This window comes from Hippocampus zosterae, chromosome 11 (genome assembly GCF_025434085.1).
Source record: "Hippocampus zosterae strain Florida chromosome 11, ASM2543408v3, whole genome shotgun sequence".
NCBI classification, from domain to species: domain Eukaryota; kingdom Metazoa; phylum Chordata; class Actinopteri; order Syngnathiformes; family Syngnathidae; genus Hippocampus; species Hippocampus zosterae.
The window spans coordinates 13,296,569-13,316,715 of NC_067461.1; the positions used below are offsets into that span (position 1 = coordinate 13,296,569).

The 20,147-nt window shown below is 41.1% G+C and overlaps 1 protein-coding gene across 3 annotated transcripts in view; it reads right to left on the reverse strand.

The window, feature by feature from the left end:
* Window positions 1-20,147, reverse strand: part of macrod2 (mono-ADP ribosylhydrolase 2) — a 384,195-nt gene that overhangs the window by 282,942 nt on the left and 81,106 nt on the right. For 2 of the 3 annotated variants that reach the window (XM_052079640.1, XM_052079639.1), the window contains exon 4: window positions 5,836-5,865. The exons of the other annotated variant lie outside the window; for it this stretch is intronic. In XM_052079640.1, coding sequence (XP_051935600.1) covers window positions 5,836-5,865 — 30 coding nt within the window. The remainder of the gene's footprint in view (window positions 1-5,835; window positions 5,866-20,147) is intronic. 3 annotated transcript variants of the gene reach the window in all.

The window sequence follows — 20,147 nt, forward strand, 5'->3', positions numbered from 1 at the left end:
TCGGTTGAGCATGGTGCGTAATCGATGAGCGATGAGAATGGTGTCATCTTTGAATGATTAATCAGAGAGGGAGGTCCTGAGCTCCCAGAAAGCTGATGTGGCTGCAGCTAGGCCGGCAGGTCAGCCAGGCCCAACACCATCTCCAGCTCCCCAACACCCACCCCTTTTTACAAAGTACACCATGCCCCGGTCTCTGCCAATCTCCATAATAAACAGGCCTCTGGCAGCACCAGAAAGCGGATAATGGTTCACCTGAAGGTAATGTGAAAAGAAAACGAAACTCTTTGCAGAACAAATGGAGACAGAGATCTAGACAACAAAGCAAACACTGATCTTGTAGAAAGGATTATCCAAACATGTCCGAAACTGGATTTTTTTAAATTTATTTATTTATTTATTTTTTTAAAGCACAAAGTCACACGTATAGGATAATAAAGATTTAGCTTTGCTGAAATTGCAAAACTTTCATCAGCCGGGAGGGGGGGGGGGGGGATATTTTACCATAAGTTCAGAACAAAAAGAGCACGGTTGGGTGTTATTTGTCCATCTATTTCCGTTCTCCTCACATTCTAGAAACACATCCTTCTACAGTGTGGTCATTATTTGCCGCCCGCAAGGAAACTGAGAGTTTGTTCTTATCAGTTTTGGAAAAGTGTCCAATGAAGGAAGAATTATTCACAGAAATGTGATAAAAATGGGCAGAGCACTCCAAGGTAACAAATGTCCGACACGATAATCCTCCATTGTTGTTGCCAATTTAGGTAGTGTTTTCACATGGTCCCACGCAAACTGGGACAACCACATGATCGTCTCAGGAAATATGCATTCGTACGCGAGCAGGGAAATGCGAAGGCTGCTTTTTGAAATCAATCTAATCCGGGACCCCTGTTTCAAACGTGATAGTTGTCAGGCTCCCAAAACATCACAAACTTGGTTATCATTTGAAATAGTATAAATGGATCTTTGTTTTTTTTACGTTTCGGTCCATTGTTTCCATGAAAAATGCATGTTTGTAAGTAAAAACGTAAACTTTCAAAATCCAACCTCAAAGTGATCATTTTCGAAAATGCCATGTAAAGCGGCCAATTTCCTCAAAATGAAGGCTGTGCAAGCTTGTCACGTCCGTTTATGAATGGCTAAACACAAGGCTGCTGTTGTTGGAACCTTGATGATGCACAAGAAGAAAATCACAGGACAACTACCGTAATCAGATACAATCAGAGGCACATCAACCATAATCCCGCATGTGTTTGTACACTCATGCCAATGAAGAGACCTGAGGGCCAGCAGCGCTAAAGTCGGTGCCACGCTAACAATGGTGAAGGCTAGTTAATTTAGTGAGCGCTGGAACCCACTGACTAAATTATTCAGAATTAGGATTTATTAAGCAAGCATGGATGTGCCCCACTGCTTGGCTGGACGCGAGAAAAACAATTTGTTTGGGAGGTCTCCTCAAATCCTGTTGCTAAATGGGTAACAATTGTGCTTAGAATGCTAATGAGGCAGCCCCCCTTTTCTGAATTGGGACATCAAAAGGCAGGGGGGGCAGTCATGTTGCCTTTGATAAATTGGAGTGGCGGTGAGATTGACAGCAGGATGTTTACATTTCTTTTGGGACGGTGCCAGCATCCAGCCACATGGCGACACACATTACAAGATCATCTCAGGACCATTCATAATTATCCACTATTCACCAAGGCCTCATTTAGTGTGCTATTATCAGAGATCATTGTTATTTCCCTCCATGTATGTTCAGAATCCCAGCGAGACCAATATGTCTGCTGCAGATAACCATGCTATTTTGGTTAACTCCATTGTGTACATGAAAGTGAAAACATAGAGCCCAGTGAGAATTCCCATTAGTGATTTTATAGGATTAAACACAGCGCCGGAGAATTAAAATGTCCATTGTAATCTGTATCTTGTATTATTTTTATTTTTTTTTCTCTCTGTAAATTAATGCTCAGAGTACACACAGATTTTAGGAACTATATATATATATATATATATATATATATATATATATATATATATATATATATATATATATATATATATATATATATATATATATTCGATTGCACGGAATTCACACCATGATTGCATATGCCAACCAAAATAATATTTCACCTGAATTTTGGGTGATGAACGAATACTGACTAAGGTTGACATGATCAAGATTTTGGAGCAGATCACCTCCCCCCGCCAAAAATAAATGAAAATAAAAAAAATTAACAAATAACAGGGCGGCCCGGTAGTCCAGTGGTTAGCACGTCGGCTTCACAGTGCAGAGGTACCGGGTTCGATTCTAGCTCCGGCCTCCCTGTGTGGAGTTTGCATGTTCTCCCCGAGCCTCCCTGGGTTTTCTCCGGGTGCTCCGGTTTCCTCCCACATTCCAAAAATATGCATGGCAGGCTGATTGAACACTCTAAATTGTCCCTAGGTGTGAGTGTGAGCGTGGATGGTTGTTCGTCTATGTGTGCCCTGCGATTGGCTGGCAACCGATTCAGGGTGTCCCCGCCTACTGCCCGAAGACGGCTGGGATGGGCTCCAGCACCCCCCGCGACCCTAGTGAGGATCAAGCGGTACGGAAGATGAATGAATGAATGAATGAATAACAAATAACAAATAACCGGTCACCGATCGATTAGAAAATGGGCCATTTTATCCAATCCATTGACAGAATTTATTTAATGTGCGGTCGAGACTGGGACCAGTCCAACGCTCATGGGTAGCCAAAATTTGTGAATAGGTCACCGATCGATTAGAAAATGGGCCATTTTATCCAATCCATTGACAGAATTTATTTAATGTGCGGTCGAGACTGGGACCAGTCCAACGCTCATGGGTAGCCAAGATTTGTGAATAACTGACACCTAATGTAATGCAATTGGAAAAATAATAAGTACAAGTACTAATAATGTTTTGCAAATCACTGATTCACATTCAATACAATATAGATAGCTAAATAGCAAAGCAAATTATTATTATTGCAACTGACCAACAATTTTTTACCGAAAAGGATAAATATCTGCTCCAGATCTGTCTTAAGTCTAACACTGACAAAAGAATATCTAAAAGTGAAAGGACGGTCAGCTAAATGTCTTCACGTGAAGTGGAGGTTCAGAGTTTGGGGGGGGGGGGGGGGGGGTCAGTTTTGGTGAAGTGGTAGTAGGCCATCCTCCCAATCTGTGGGAACTAAATACATCTCTGGTGTATGAGGCCAAACACGATGAATCACCCTGTTGTGAAAGTGCACCTCTGCAGAGTCCTGCAGGGACAGCTGGGAGATAAGGAAGGTATGAGAGTACGTCCCCTCTTCACATCGATCCTTTCCACCACCTGGGGAGAGGGTATTCACATGCCTAACCACAGATAAAGCTATAGGGAGGGCCAGGGTGAGAAAGGTTTGCAGTTTCAGCAGCCACCTCAGAGTGATAAAGAGAGCAAAAAAAAAAAAAAGGCTTCTGGGCTTTCCATGAGGCTAGACATGTGTGTGTGTGGGTGTGTGTGTGTGTGTCATCACTCTTTTTAATGTTGGAAAACTGCACTTGATTGCAACCATCAATTTTGTTTGGTTTCAGGAAAGAAAAGCAATACGGGACTGAAAACATCACCTATTTGTTTCCTTCAGTTTACTGACCTTGATTTTATGAAGCAGAAAAGCATCAAATGATTGGAAAAATTGGTTTTATAACACAGAGGAATTTTAAGCATTTATAATTAATATGATCAGCTATGTATATGTCTTGTAACCACTGCCGTTGATTCAGAAAGCCAAGCTATTTGGCATGTTATGTTTACCCAATGATGACCATGTAAAAATGAAGCTTCGGTGTGTTTAATAGTTCTGAATACAGATGTTAACATTGTCGAAGGAAAGTGTATTTACCTGAACCAAACAAGTAACTGCTAGTAACCATTTTCAGTTGACAATGTCGTGTAAAACAGGGGCTCCTAATCCAGGGACGATTTGGGGTTCCAAGTCATGGGCTTGCCCGACTCCGCCCGCAAAACTCCATGGAAACCAAGGAAAACATCACAACGCATAGACCGACTGCACTGTTATGTGATGTGGAATACTTTTAGGTTTTCTCAACAGTCAGGAAAATTGAATTAAAACAACATGTCTGCAGGTTCCGAGTATCTGAACTTTAAAGTAATGACTAGCATATAGTATGCTTTCTTTTTGGTGCGCAACAAGTCAACAGTATTTATAGAGCAGTTTCAAACAGCCATCGCTGCATACAAAGTGCTGTACATGGAGCAATTTAACATGCACAATAAACAGTAAGACAAATCGGTAATAAAGGCGGTAGAAAGCACCAAACAGTAAAACCAAGAACAAATCTAAGTCATGCTGAGTCGAATGCCAAAGAATACAAGTGAGTTTTGAGGAGGGCTTTGAACATGGGCAGCGAGGAGGCTTGCCGAATGTTCAGTGGGAGGTCATTCCAGAGAGAGGGACCAGCAACAGAAAAGGCTCGATCCCCTCTGAGCCTCAGTTTAGTTCTTGGTACTTCTAATAATGTCTGGTCCACAGACCTGAGGCGCCGGGCAGGTGTGTAGGGGCGGATGAGCTCAGAGAGGTAAGGTGGCGCGAGATTATTCAGAGATTTGAAAACAAAGGAAGACAATCTTGAAAATAACTGAATGGGGAGCCAGTGACGGGATTCCAGAGTAAGAGTTATGTGATCCCTCTTACGAGTACCAGTCAAGAGGTGAGCAGTGACATTCTGGACCAGCTGAAGGCGCTTAATGGAGGACTGGCCGACTCCAAAGTAAAGGGCATTGCAGTAATCGAGCCGGGATGTGACAAAGGCATGAATTACTGTCTCAAAGTGTTCATGTGAGAACAAATGACCACAGAGTTGTTTAAAACACAGGCATCAATATGTTGGCGAGCATATCACACTTGGAGACCTCAGTTGGATTAGGAAGATGCATTGTGACCGCTGATATCAACTACATAACATCTCTGCTAAGATTCCTCATTTGTTGTGGATACAGAGTATGAAGGTGCTCTGCTAAAGAGCCACACCTGTTAAAAAAACTTGCAGTCTTTACCATGAGAAATCAGGAGAGCCACTCCAGGCAGTGTGATTAGATGGCAATGAGGTTTCATCAGCACAGTGTGCAGTCAAACGGACACCATGCAGATCGACGGGTCACTGCTACTTCCATCTTAATAATGCATTTTTACTGCATCTATCTCAAGCCCGTGAATAAACACGTGTCAAATGTCAAGGAAAATAATAATTGTTTCTTTGTTGTTGAGTCCCCTAAACATTGGGAAGATGGACCATGGAACCACAACAAAAAAACAAAAGTCTTAAATTTGACTAGATTGATGGTGATAGATGGGTAGAGACTACCATACAAACTTTCTTCTCCAGAAAAAAAAAAAAAGAGTACAATTTAACATCTAACTAAAAGCTTTCATCCCACTGTGGGGGGGACATGATTATTTCAATCATGTCACTGACAAAGTCAAATTTCAGAAAAGAACAGTGAGGTTTGGGCTGCTGCATTCCAGCTTCTTCCCCCATTATTCGAACACCACGGTTGGCTGCTTGAGATTTCCTTCACTGCTTTGATGATAATGCACTTCGGCAGGCCAGTGGAGTAATGACCATCTCTCAATGTGGCACTGTGCAAGGTTGCGCTGCACTTCACGCTCATGTTTTCCGTTTTACATTCACTCACATTCATCACTGGCACTTGATGAACATACTAAACACTTAAATCTGCCGCGGATCCAGAAAAACATATCGAGGTCCTCAAAACAAAATTAACTGATCTTGTAAAGGAGCAGCAAACAAGCGATTCACTTACCACCCCCTCCTCCAAGTAGACTTGAATTTGCTGAAAAGAGAGAAATCAAATGTCAAAAAAAGCTTGCACAAAAAAGACTATCATGAGTGCTTGACAGCAAAAACACAAGGATCCATTTGAGCATGTCAAGAAAATGCAGAAATATTCATTTATCAAATGCAGGGGCTCACGCAGAAATCAAAGGTGCGCAATGCGGGCCACAGTGAAAGTTGCCCTTTTCATCCACAAAATGACGTTCATGTCTCATGAAAGAAAATCAAATTGTGTAGTTCCTTCACATCAAATCGACTAATTAGCAGATGTATTGCTTAGAGCAAGGCTACGTTAAAACGTTAGCCCAGTCCAAGCAATTAAAAATGCCCTGTGGCGCGAGAACGTTGGGTTCATTTCATTCAAAAACAAGCATCGGGAATTTGTGGGTTGTTATGGAAACATGTCACAGAAATGTACAGGTTCCAGGAAGATGAATATGTTGAATGAATACAAACCAGATGCATTGCTTGAGTTTCTTGTAAAACGAAACACAGTTTCGATAGATGCACTCTATTTTTTGCAACAGGCAGCAGTTATTGAAGTGGCGAGCATATCATGTGACAATTAACCTATTTAGGTTTTGCTCTGTCAGGAAGATCCGTTCCACACGAAAAGGAGAAAGATTAGAAGGAGGGATTGTTAAGAATATATCAGTTAATTTGGGTGTTAGAGAAAGTAGGAAGTTTGTGTTTGAAGTACGGTTCACACAACGGGCACTGGAACAATCATACTGCAAAATATTCCAATAATGATGATCTGTTGCAGCGAGATCATTAGCAGGCAAAAGTAGACCATTTATTTTTTTTTAATGGATAACGAACATGTGATGTCAGGAAGAACTTGACAATCACAGCACAGATTTGTTTTTTGTTTTTTAATGGTGGACCCCGGTGGGGACTTGTGGACCTTCCACAACTTTCTGTGGCACCATCATGACTTTCCATTGTTGTCACTGAGCAACAAGTGTGGGAGGGAACAGGGACAAAGGAAAGCTCGGCGGCTGCAGAATTTGCTTCATCAAAGGTCTTTTGTTTTGTTTTTTGGTGTGTGCACGTAGGGTAGGCGCATAACATAACAGACAATAAACTCCAACAATGATATACTGACAGTCTGCTGTCATGTTTACAATGGGGTGCTTCGCCTTTTCTATGGAGAGACGTGTTTATGTAAACATTTTTCTTTTTATGTCTGGACTGTCAACTTGCCATTCAGAAACGATAATGCAAGGTATATTTTCGTATGAAAAAGCTGATTATATTAAGAGACAATGGTGAGGTGCGTCAATTGAGGTCCAAGTGACATATGACCGATATGTACTTTTGGTTAAAAGGTCTCATTCGGCTGTATTTTCTTGTCAACTGTTTATCGGGTTTGTGAGACCATTTGGGTTGGAAATTAGCAAAACGCCCATATTCAAGATTTTTTTCTTTTTTGGGGGGTTCTGCATTGATTGGGCGTGTAGTGAGCATGAGGACGGCAGGTACTTAAAGAACAAACCATGAGTCTTTGTCACAACGGCGTCGAAATTGCTCGTTTTGCAGGCCTGTTGCCTTTCAACGTGCATTGCATAGAAACGATGAACCGCTTGGGTGTTAAACTCAAACCATGTCAGACCTATTTTGACCCATTTTATGGCTAAAACAGTGACAAAAAATGGATTCCGATGGAATGGGACATTTAGGGTTTTGATTGTTCTACGTTACCACTGGAATTTTATGAACACAATGAAAGTCAATGTTTCAGCGATTGCTTAAAAGGAAGCTGATATCAAGATATTTGGAGTTTTCTGAAAGTCTATCATTTTCTTGTCACCCGGGGAGTCTTCTCATTCCTGATCTATTAAAACACTAGGGTTTAATTGACATTATGGAAATGCATGCCACAGGGGGGCCGCTTCATTTACTTCACACCTAATCAGAGAATGAAGATGTGTTTTCTAATCAGTCTGACAAATCTTGAACGTGTGTGTGAGATTGTCTCAGCGAAAGCTATGAGAATACTATATGAGGATGTTTTCAAGCCACGTGACTTGATCTTGCAGTGCAGGGAGTTTGGCAACCATCTCATCCGTTATTGGTAAAATAAATATGAAAGCAGAAAGGTGTGGAGGTTAAAGTGCTCCTGCATGCGTTTTCATTTCCTGTCTCCCCCATCACCTTTTTTAATAGTCAGAATGTCATGAAACACGACCCAGCTGTTTATCTATCAGCATGCTATACTGTATATACAAATAATATCCGCAGCCAGAGCCAAACTTGTCAGTTGTAATAGAAAGTACTAAAATACCAACAAGGGCTGAAGACGAGCATAAGAGATCTTTCCCGCTTGTGGAAACCTTATTGAAATGCCAGAAAGAATAGTTATTGAAATGTCATCAATTTCAAAATTCCTTTCAAGTCAGCATTTCCTTATGTTTAGGTGCTTTCAGAACACTGCAGCAATTGGTGCCGGCGTCTTCCAAAGTAGTTTTTCAGGTACATTGCCAAAGGTTTAAAAGACAGTATTGCTCAAAATGGGCAGATACTGTACATTTGATTCCCGTGCACTTTGGGTGAGTTTAATCCCCCCAAAACCCCATGGCTTTTATGTAGTTGGCTTCCAAAAAAATATCCGAGTGACATTTTTGTTTTTGTTTTGTTTGAACACTTAATCTCAATCTGTTAGAGTGAGTGAACAAGCAATTTAGCACCTGTCATTTGGGATCTTGGTAAAGGATCGCAACAGTGCACACAATCTGAAAACACAATTTGCCAGCTCTGTTAAATAAGGTCTGAAAGTTTTTGTATACAAGGAGGTTTTATGTCCTATTCACGAAAAAAACTATGTTGGAGGTGTTTCAATTATTCCGAGTGAAAATCAAATCAGAAATCCATGTTTGGTCATTTAGACTGCATAACGTAGAAGTATATTTTATGGAGAATCATGTCATTATAAATAGCTGTTAGGGCATAGTCTGTCTGACTTGAAGTGAATCAAGACATGTTTCTGCCTTTGCAAAAATGGTAAAAATTCAATTCAATGTTTTGAATTGAAAAACTATTTAACATTAGTTTTGAGTGCATATGTACAGATGCATTGCTCCAGGGCTCTGTCAAGGGCAGGGTGTGGGCCACTGGAGAGAGAGTCCTGGTGTATTCAAGTATTGAAGTATAACAAATGCAGTCATCTTAATCATTATTAATATCAATTCAAAAGATTAACGGGTCTTCAAAATGTGAACAAGCTTGGTGACCCAGCCCTCTCACTTAAATCCCCGGTATTTCCATACTCCTCAGCATGTCAAGTTGAGTAATGATGTTTGATTTCTTGAGCAACGCAACTTTCTGTGCCTGTCTGCTCAAAAAAAAAAAACATTCTACCTTGTGTTTTTTTTCTTGAAATTGGCTTTAACACCAACCTTTCTCTTCATGGAAGGTTTTGAAAAAGACATGAGTGGGTGACAGAATGCAGTACAGTATTCTTTCCTGCCAGTTGGTGTTATTACTTGAGAATTATGTTCCGTCAAAAGCTGTCATGAAAATAATCTGCGGGAGCCCAAAAACAAAACCAAAAAACACACACAAAATGCTTAGGACAACGGCATGGCTAAAAAAAAGGCGGGGCGCCCAATTAATATTAGACTGACGTCAAGTAGTGAGCCGCAAAATATCATCGCACATGTTAGACCCCTGCTCTTGAGTAATGTGATGTAACTTGCAGACAGGTTGACAACATCCTGTACAGAAGCAATGAAATCACAGGGCATCTATAAAAACAGATAACTGTTCACACAGTCACTCAGTGGGAACAGAACCCACGGTGCCTACACAGAAGTGTACCACAACATCGTCATTGACTCAGTACAAGTAAGTGATGAACTTTGTATTTGAAAGCAGAAGCAAAATTTAAGAAATAAATATGATAATGATCACATGTGTGTGTGTGTTAAGAAAATCATAAATAGTAATGGTAGCAGTGCATGAGGTGTCGAGGATTGCCCATCCATAGAATAAACAACAAAAAAAAAAACACTCACAGTGCTATTTTACTCAATACAAACCACAACTTAAATGGTTTGTTGAAGTAGTGTCTTTCAATTTCAGACCAAGGGAGGATTTTCAAGAGTCAATACTTTGTCAAGGACAGAGTGACCACCGATCTATCCACCTCAATAACAACTATGAGAGAAATTGAAATTAAACATGGAGTATGATTGTCTTGAACTTAAAATGTTAATTAAAAAAAAAGAAGAGTTAAGGTATGCACAGAGGTTTAAAGTGAGCCAATTAAGGAAAGCACAGCGGAGAACCGTAGGCTATGACGTGTATCAGAAGGTGAATTGTCCCAGTGGCAACCACAACGCAGGTGATAAATCTCAATGGATGTGCTCCTGGGGCTGCCTGGAGATGGCAGGTCATTAGAAACCTCTGGTCCACAACATTGAGCTAACTCATCCACCACATGCCTTCACTGGCACTGTGGGAACACCACTTCCAGTGTGCCTTTTGAACTTTTAATCCCCCACAACCTCGCGCACGCGCACACACACACACACACACACACACACACGCACGCACGCACGCACGCACGCACGCACGCACGCACGCACGCACGCACGCACGCACGCACGCACGCACGCACGCACGCACGCACGCACGCGCACGCGCACACGCACGCGCACGCGCACGCGCACGCGCACACGCACACGCACACGCACACGCACACGCACACGCACACCTCGCTGCCAATGGAAACACAGAATCAAACTGCTGTGTATTTGCATAGCGAGGAAAATATTGATTACAGAGCCAGAAGGTATGACAGCCCCATCTTGTGAATTGTGGCACCACGTCAAGATTCTTCCCCTCCACCACCACCCTCAAGCCTCACTTTGTGTGTTCATTTGTAAAGCATCCATGCAACGTATTGCATTGCAGAAAGTGAGGAAAGAGGCACCGTTCTGGGTCGCTTGTTTCGCCTCATCGGCGCAAGTCTTGATCATGCAGCTAAATGGGATGCACCATCATCATGTTTTAGAGACTCTCCGTAAAATCAAGCACTCTTAAAATCCAGAGATTGGCAAATTTTAGTAACGTGCCAATTTGCCATTCGTCATTGACCAGCAGCCGGCTCACCCGTCCGTCATTGTGGGTCCATCACTACGTCATTATTTTAACCGTCACTATCCCTAAATTGCTGTTTGTTTTAGGACCACCACTAAATTTCACTGGTCCGTCACTCTCGTCATTAATTTAACCACGCTTGTCTCTGCTAAATCTATCCATGACCTATAATGTTGCAGTCAATTTGAATACAAGCCTTCTCCTTTTGTTATTTTATTGACAGATTACAGCTCTTGGGTGCATACCGCACCTATTGTGCGTAGTGTACAGTAACCACAAAGAGACTCGGCAGGCAATGTTATCTACTATGGGTCAAAACTTAGCCTTTCTGGTGACATGCTTCCATATATAGACAGTGCAGGCTGCTCAAAGCAATCTTGGTGTCTCTTCACTTCCGCAAACAAAAAACAAACACTCCAGCCACGTGGCACTTATTTCAGGCAGTCGTCAATGAAACTGGGGTCCATCGGTGACGGACTGAGAAGGTCAGTACCTTGTCAGCGACACCATAAGTGACAATTCCGGTGATGGACAAAAACCTGTTAATACCTGCGCTTGTCCATTTTTAATAGTTTCCCATCATTTGGGACACTGGGAGTTCGTCAGTAACTGACTGACTGGCTTTCCGTCATTAATGGAATGCCCACCGCGAGTAATACCGGAGACACACCAGTGGAGCTAAAGCAGGGGGCTCGAGAGGAGTGGAAACATTTATGTCACTTGTATAGGGAATAGCCTTGAGTTTGTTTTGACACTTCAAGTTATTTTTTGGTGTGAAATACGCAGATACATTTTTCCACTTCAATAACCTTCCTAACAAGCCCTATGCACACACGCAGTCACATCCACAATACCCACATTATAATGTGGATGCACGGAAGCAGAAAGCAGTACCACAGGAAATATTCAAGCAAGGGTCGGATTTCTAGAGCAGACCTTCTCATGCCTCTGTTGAAATGTGTGATTTCAAAACCTCAATGATAGATTATTTCTTTGTCAAAGTTTCAAAGAGAAATGAAATTTAAAAATCCACCAGTTGTAGAATGAAGGAAAAAAGGCAGCGGTGGTATTTCTTATTTGTGGGCGCGTTAAAAATGTATGCTACACCACATGCTGCCTTGCCTCATTATAGAGGTTTTTGTTCTTTATACTTCAAGTAGTCCCAAAGAAACCCAACAGAGTCAGATCAACTTGGGGGTGGCACTAATCTTGCAGCACACATTCTGACACAGACAACCAAGTCTGGCTCACCGAATATTTGTAGCTGAGAAAATGATGCGACTTTGGCATAAGTGTGCACTGTGTGCTCAACACTTAGCAGGACATCATCTCAATATTTCATGTAATATGGACCTCAAGTCATGCACAATGCCAAAATTATAATAACTTGTACAAAAGTGCCACACTGATGTGCTGGACAATTTACAGAGAGCACGGCTGCATGAATATTTTATAGCAGCAAACTGTGCCTGGGTGCTGTACATGCACACATTTATTTTGCTGTCTTTAACCGCAGAAAAGTGCTTGGAGATAAATGTCAAGTCACTTAAAGTGAAAGGTTTATTTTTTTTTCCTCATTATTGGAAATGATGTTAGAATAAGTAGATGCAGTCGTAAAAGAAAAAAAATGTATTGCCTTTGATTTTATACTATTGTCATATTCTGTTAGCATTAAGAATAAGTATTTTGCAGTGCATTTTAACAAGGCTTTTTGTGAACTGCAGGCCCGTGAAGCCCTCTCAGACTTCTGTGATTAAGGGCTATATAAATAAACTTGACATTTGTGTGCAAAGAACATTTTTTTTAATACGACAAGTGACTCCAATCACAAAGCTGTGAAATCTGTTTAATTTTTTTTCGTCTTTTATTTGGAAGCCTCATCACTCTTATCAGAAATGTGTGGGCTGTGTCTGAAAACAAACACTGCTAATACCACAGTACCACAGAGGTTTTTTTTGTCACTTGCTGTACTGATGTTTATACAGCAACAAGCATACAGCAGGACTGTGATGATGTCTGAATGTATCAAAGTGACAACAGTGTGGTGGCACAGTGATTAATCCCCCTTCCTCTGCATGCTTGTCACCTTCATAACAAACCAACAATAGCAGATGCCAAAAAACAGCTCATGTCTATTGTTATAATTACCTGACCTTCAAATCCACATTAATGAGCCTGTGATGATCCCATTCTCTTTCATCATTTGGCTTCCAAGCCCTCCTTTTATCTAACAAGGTCACCTTTCACAACACTGTTTCTCCCAGAAATACACCCCGTCCCCCTCTCTCATAAATATACATCTACCTGCAACCAGCCAACCCCCAAATCTTTAGAAGGTGGAAAGAAAGTGAACATGCAGGTGGCTACTAGAACACAGAGGGATCCGTTATTTAAGACTCTACTTAAAATAAGATCACCTTTATTCATCCCACAATGGGGAAATTTAAAACGGTTCAATTGAAAACACAAAGTAATTGTGAACGTTTAAGAAAGTTACAAATTGAGAAACATGTATTTTTTTCCCTATGAAAGGGGAGAAAAGCTGAAACTATAACCACCTAGGTCATTGGCCGGGACAGCATGCTCACGGTGGAATTTCGTAAGAAACAAGAAATAATAATGATTTACTTTCCAAATAATAAATGTATAACTTATTTTTAATAATCAATCATTATGCTATTTGCAAACAATTTTATGGGGAAGAACTCTCTCATAGGTATATTTCACAGGGTCTGGTGTTAGTTATTCTTCCATCAATTTTTGTCCCATTTGCTGCATTTTGTAAGTTGCCGGTTTATCAGCTTCACATTTAAGCATCTCTTTCATTCACCATTGCAAGGCCTGGTGGACCAGAAACGAACTGGATGGTTGGACAGGGCCTTCACAGTACCCAGCTACGCACAAACAAGGTAAAATTACAGCAATCCCCTCACATAATCCTCAATAACTTTATTAGTAGGTCCACACACAGAAGTGCTGTACCGTGAGCCATAACGCTTCAGTGCTGAGCCACAGAACATCATGTGCCTGGAACAGCTAGCTGAAAAAGAGGCTATGCCTGTCCTTAGGCAGGCCAGCTGGTAGAGTCAGAAGAGTACAGTGCAGATTTCGGAAGTGCAGAAGCCACATGTCCTTTCTATGCTTACAACTGCAATTTAAGTTCCTTAGTTTTAAAAAAACATTTAAAGAGCAATTAAGACATTCTGGTCTTACTGGCATCAATTTATTAGCAGCAGTGGTGGTACAAAGGAAACATGTGAAGTGAGTTTTGACTCCAGACGGATCCCATTTAAGTCACACACTCCCTAGACAGAAAAATACAATGGCCCACATTAAATAAAATACTTTTTTTTGGGGGGGGGGTGCTTTATTGAAATTAAACTAAATAAAATTTTATTCATGGGAGCAATTGCCGCAGATTGCCTCGTAGAGAAACCCTTATTCAATTACATGTACAAATCTAATGACGAGATACTCAGCGGATCTCTCGTAAACTCTCATTTTAACAATTACAGCAGTTCTTACATACAATAATTTATATCTACAGTCGAGGGAAAAAAATCAACAAACACTTCATATCAGGTTTAGCCGGTTCTGAACACAATCACATCTCCGGTATCAGAGGGTTGCTCATTTCAGACTCTCATTTTTATTTACACTCACAAAAATATGCCTACAGGTTAGATGTCACATTAATGCTGGGAAAGGTTTTGCAATCGTTGCATCTCTGTCTCTTGAGTGAGCGAGAGTGGAGAGTGAGAAAGAGATAAAGAGAGAGAGAGAAAGAGAGAGAGAGAGAGAAAGAGAGAGAGAGTGAACCTTCATTCATGGTTCACCTTTCATGGCTTTGCTGGTTCATGTATTTTTTTCATGCTATTTAGCTATTTTTTTAACAGTGCATTGTATTATGCATCCTTATTGACTCGGGGACTACAGACCAATGTCAACAGTCTTCGGGCCTGTATAGTAGAGGCGCCAAACATTTTTTGACCGAAGATCTACTTTACAAGCAACAAACCTCCCATGATGGACCCGTGCACGCACACACGCACATACCCGCACGCGCGCGCACACACGCACACACACACACACACACACACACACACACGCGATTTGAAACAGAAAATAAAGTAGGTACAAGAGTGTGTGAAAAATAAATCACTGCATACCTTCGTGTGTGTGTGTGTACCATTTTAAAATGCTTCTCCTGGTGCTCCAAATTCTCATTCTTTCCCAGTGCCATTGGTGAATCGCAGATGAAAAAAAACACAAAAAGATGTATCCCAACAATCACCTATTACTATCTTCTCTCAGAAAAGGCACCTGCACCACAGCCTTCAGTAGAAAAAAGAAACATTTTCTGAAAAGGCACCTGCACCACAGCCTTCAGTAGAAAAAAGAAAGGAACATTTTATATTTACTACATATTACTTCAACAAGATATAGTGGGCAGTTGCAGGTTTAGAACAAGAATCGAAAATTGTTCTGGTATGATGTTTTCTATTGTTCGGGCTCTATTTCACAGACAGTCTCACAACCCAGGTGAAAAACTGTTGCAGGCAGTTCAGCTCTACATAAACAGGCTTTAGCTACCAATAGAAGTTGTTAGCTATCACTTATCTGCCATGTAATCAAAAAGTTGTTGGTGGTGGTGGGGGGGGGGGGGGTTATAACTGCTTATGATCATCGAGTTATCGGCAGTTCCATTTCAATGTCATCTCTGGCAAGGAATGTTGTAACAAACAAGGAATGCAAACTGATGCAGTACGCCTGAAAATGGTGATATTTCATTCATTCATTCATTCATTCATCTTCCTAACCGCTTGATCCTCACTAGGGTGCTGGAGCCTATCCCAGCTGTCTCCGGGCAGTAGGCGGGGGACACCCTGAAACGGTTGCCAGCCAATCGCAGGGCACACAGAGACGGACAACCATTCGCACTCACACTCACACATTATTTATTTGGGTTTGGCTCAGATTCCAGTGAATACTATTTATTGCATCTTCAAGCCATCATCCATTTCATTTTTTTGCAGAATGACAAAAAAATATCCATCATAATAAGCTTTTTCGGGGGAAAGAAAAATATTTGGCCTACAGTGCATCACATCTGTCATGTTTGCTTGTGCATGCGTGTTCTGGTGGGTCGTTCAATGTCCGGATAGGTTCTTGTGTAAATACTACATTAAAATCAAACCACAAACTGATTAAAGTACTATCTTGATTAATTACTGTATGATTCACAATTTTCCTTAAAAAATGTAGAAAGAAAAAATCCTTAAAAAAGTAGGAATTGTTGACGTACCGAAGAAAATATCAGCTACATGTGTTGGAATTGGCACTGAGACTTTAAACAGACGGTAAAATTGTTTCTGAAAAGAGGAAGTCGTCCTACATAGAGCATTTTATTTGAGAAGAAAACACTTCAAAGAAAAAAAAGGTTCTTCCACATGCAGACAGGAGAATGAAACAGAATCATCATCAGACAAAATAAATGACAGACGTTGCAAGCGGCAGAGGTGAAACAGTCACTTTGGGGGAACTTAACGAAAATACAGATTCGAAATGGTTGATTCAGTTGCGGATTCTGTCACTCTCATGCTGAATTTTGCAGCGCTAAACAGTTGCCAACATGAATTGGCAAGGCTTATTTTATTTTTATTTTTTGCCAAATCCCAAAACACAGCTGCTATAGCCATACTAATAATGGCGTATGCCACATTATCTTCACCGGCAAAAAAAAGAAAAAGAAAAGATGTGCATCGACTGTCATGAAAAGATGACTTAACCTGCGTTAGCCTGACTTCTGAGTTCCCTGCAGATTTATAAAAATCCTTCTGAGAGGCGGTGGGAAGGTTGAAGTGAGGGTGACAAGGGCTTTGCCAGGAAGGCATATTAAGTGACTCCGATGTGTCTTTGTCAAGCAGCACTTACTCTAAAGTTCACATTGACTAATAGGTGAAAAGCAAGTGAATGTGGGCAATATCCACAAGCAGTTCCCGGAGCTTGCTTTCCCAGACGATTTTACACAAGGTTGTCAGCTTTGATGTTCCTGTGTCAGAGCTTCCGACTGTGTGTGTGTGTGTGTGTTGGGGGCGGGGGGCGTGAACACAGACCTGCTTCACTTTGGCAGCTCCAAAACATCAAGCAAACACAAAAATCCCACTCGCGAGCGAGTTACAGCGTGAGGAGTTTCTCACTTCTGGAGGAGGCAACTTATATGGCTTTGACACGTACCCAGGAGACACCCACATATTATGGCTGAAAGTTGAACGTTACAACCGAGATGAAACACTGCGGCGGTAATGGTGACTATAAACTATAGAACAGGAGAAGCCAGATCAGAGAGAGTGTTTTTAATGTCTTTTCTGCAAACAAGAATCCAGTTGTACAACACGTGAAAACATTTAGGGTTATGCAAGAACAACATTAACACGGCATTGTAATCGTCTTGAAAGGATGGGATGCCAGTCACAGAGCAATGACAGTACATTTTGTAACCGCTTGACCCAAATGTTTATTGCCAATTCAAATGTAAAAACAAGATGTTCTTAGTAATTCCTACATACAGTAGGAATTGTCAATTCCTGTCAATAAAAGTCAAGCAATATGGCATGTCTAACTGTATCACAAACAGCCAAAACGCCTTCTGGGAGGGAAAAAAAAACATTACATTGAGTGCTACAGAAAGGAACATGAGGCGTTGCAGCGAAAGCCTTAATGAAGTGAAGCCCTTCAACGAGCTGCGCTCTGGAAAACAACTCCAATAATACGTCAATGTCAGAGGCAAGACCTTTCATTGGCAGACCGCTTCAATAATGGCCATAGTCACATAAGTACACCTTGCCAGAGGACAAGTACCCAGGAGCCACCCTTGCAAACCAAGGACATGTCATTTGAAATTCATTGGGTGCCACACCACAGTGATATACGCCCCCCCCCCCCCCCCGCCTCGAGAATTAACCTGGTCTTTCCTGTGCTAGTTTTCACTCCGTGTGCGGAAACAGATTCTACAGACGGACAATAAATAATTAAATAAAAATACAGTCAGAAACGGACATACGGGAGGAGTCGATTTTTGGCTCTCAAGGTATGGGCCAATATGGATTTTTTTCAGGTTTAAAATTCGTAGCCATATTTCTGAGATGTAAAAGCCAGGTGGCACGTTTTGCCCGGCCATTTTTTTTTTAACGTTTGCTTTCTCGTAAACCAAAAGGGCAAACATGACGAATTGCTCGAGAAAAAAGGTCAGCGAGTCATGTGTTTGTCAAATTCAATCTAATTGTTAAACATCGGCAAAAAAAAGGAAAAAAATCCCCCCTTCTTTGTAAATGTGAAAAGATAGTTACACATCACTGTGACCTCTATCACTGACAGTGATCTATCTGCAGTCCCAGGTTAACGTAACTGCTGCAAAAAAATGGACTTTGGAACAGCGACTTCAGCACGAACACGATATCAAAAATTGAGTGATGCCACAGATGGCTAAAAGCATCCCTAATTACGACAGTTCATTCTGGAAGGCGGGATGCATAAATGACTAAAATGAAATTGGCAGCCATACCGGTAGACAGCCTCACACGCAGGTGTCGCCAGGTGTCTGTTGCCAGCTTTTAACCTTCTCAATAAAGATTTTTAAAAAAGTAAAGCAATCCAAAAATATATATAAGTACTAGAAAAATAGGTGGCAATTATTATGCATGGATTTCCAAATAAACATTAACGATTTTTTATTTACCAATAATATCCACAAAATATTAATCAACTCTGAAAGAATTTGGCTGCGCTTGCAATAATCCCATCAAGTCTTTTTTGAAGCTGCCAAGAGGATGGCATCTTTTTACAGCAGCTTAATAACCATAACATTGCTAAATTCACGTCTCAGACTGCTTTCTTTGAGCGCTGGCAGAATGACACTGTGTGGATTAGTGAAACCCTTGAAGGAAGGGAAACTTCGTAATCATTAATGGGAAGTTCTAATTATGGGAAGCCATCAGTACAGTTCCAGTTCAAGATCACCATTAAGGGAACTGGAGTGCAACTTCAACTCTGCAAAGCGTTTAACTGGATTATCTCTCTGTTGTGGATTTTTTTTTCTTTTTTTGCCTACCCATAAAGGATAAAATCAATGCAGCTTCAAACCCCTTCACAGCAGCGCTGTCTGACAAAACTGGCACCATGACCCATTCTTAGACCAGCAATTTCATTAGTTTCAAAAACATTATTTTTGGCAAAAAGGTTTTGGGTAAAAATTTGATCTAAATATAATTATGTTCTATTTTCAACCATTGTTTTCGGCGGCTGTATTCGGGGGAAAGAAAAAAAATAGAAAATAAAAGGTAATAGTTTTCTTTCAATAGCTTCCAAAGCATCTGTCTTTCTCTGATTTGTAAAAATGAATAAATAAAATAACTGACACAGCAAACAAGCACTGTGTTTGCTGCAGCAGGCTCCAATTTAGGAATAAGACAAAAGATAGTCCACCCTCTGCCGTGTGCAAACAAGGATGTGGTTTAATCTTCGCCGTTCATCTTTAATGAGATGTGATGCGAGATGAACCGGGGTCTTGTGGTAGCTGCTCCAACAAATTGCTGCTCTGCCAAGCTTCACACAGCAACACGATGGATACAGTAAGTGCGGTGAAAGCCCATCCACAAACCATTAAGATGGCACGAAATGATTGTTTCTGTGGTCAACTGCGTCAGGTAATAATGCAGGCGTGAGTAACAAGAGAACTTTCTCAGAGTTGCATCACTTCAATGTGTTTGTGCCCAAGTGCACTTAATACAACATAATGCAATATATGTTTGGCATGTTCCCTGTGGGTTGTGTTTCAGTACAGTTGGTGGAGAAAAAAGAAAAAAAGTACGTTGGTTTCGGTTGAACGCAATTAAAATGTATTAAACTAACACTTGTCTTTATTTTTTAGGGGGAAAAAAACTACATTTTCTTTCATTTGTTCACAAATGAAGACGATGTGAACAAAAAAAAATCCTCCCTCGGTGAGAATCTTTCAAATGCACAAAATCTGACTTCTGCTCACCACGTAGTGGTCTTTATTTTTGATTCAGAGAACAGGAAACAGCAAGGCACAACGCCAGGAAATAGACAGCCAAGTGAGAGGACAGAGGGGGAAAAAAATGACAGTTATTTGGCGGGGAAGAGGAAGGATGTTGA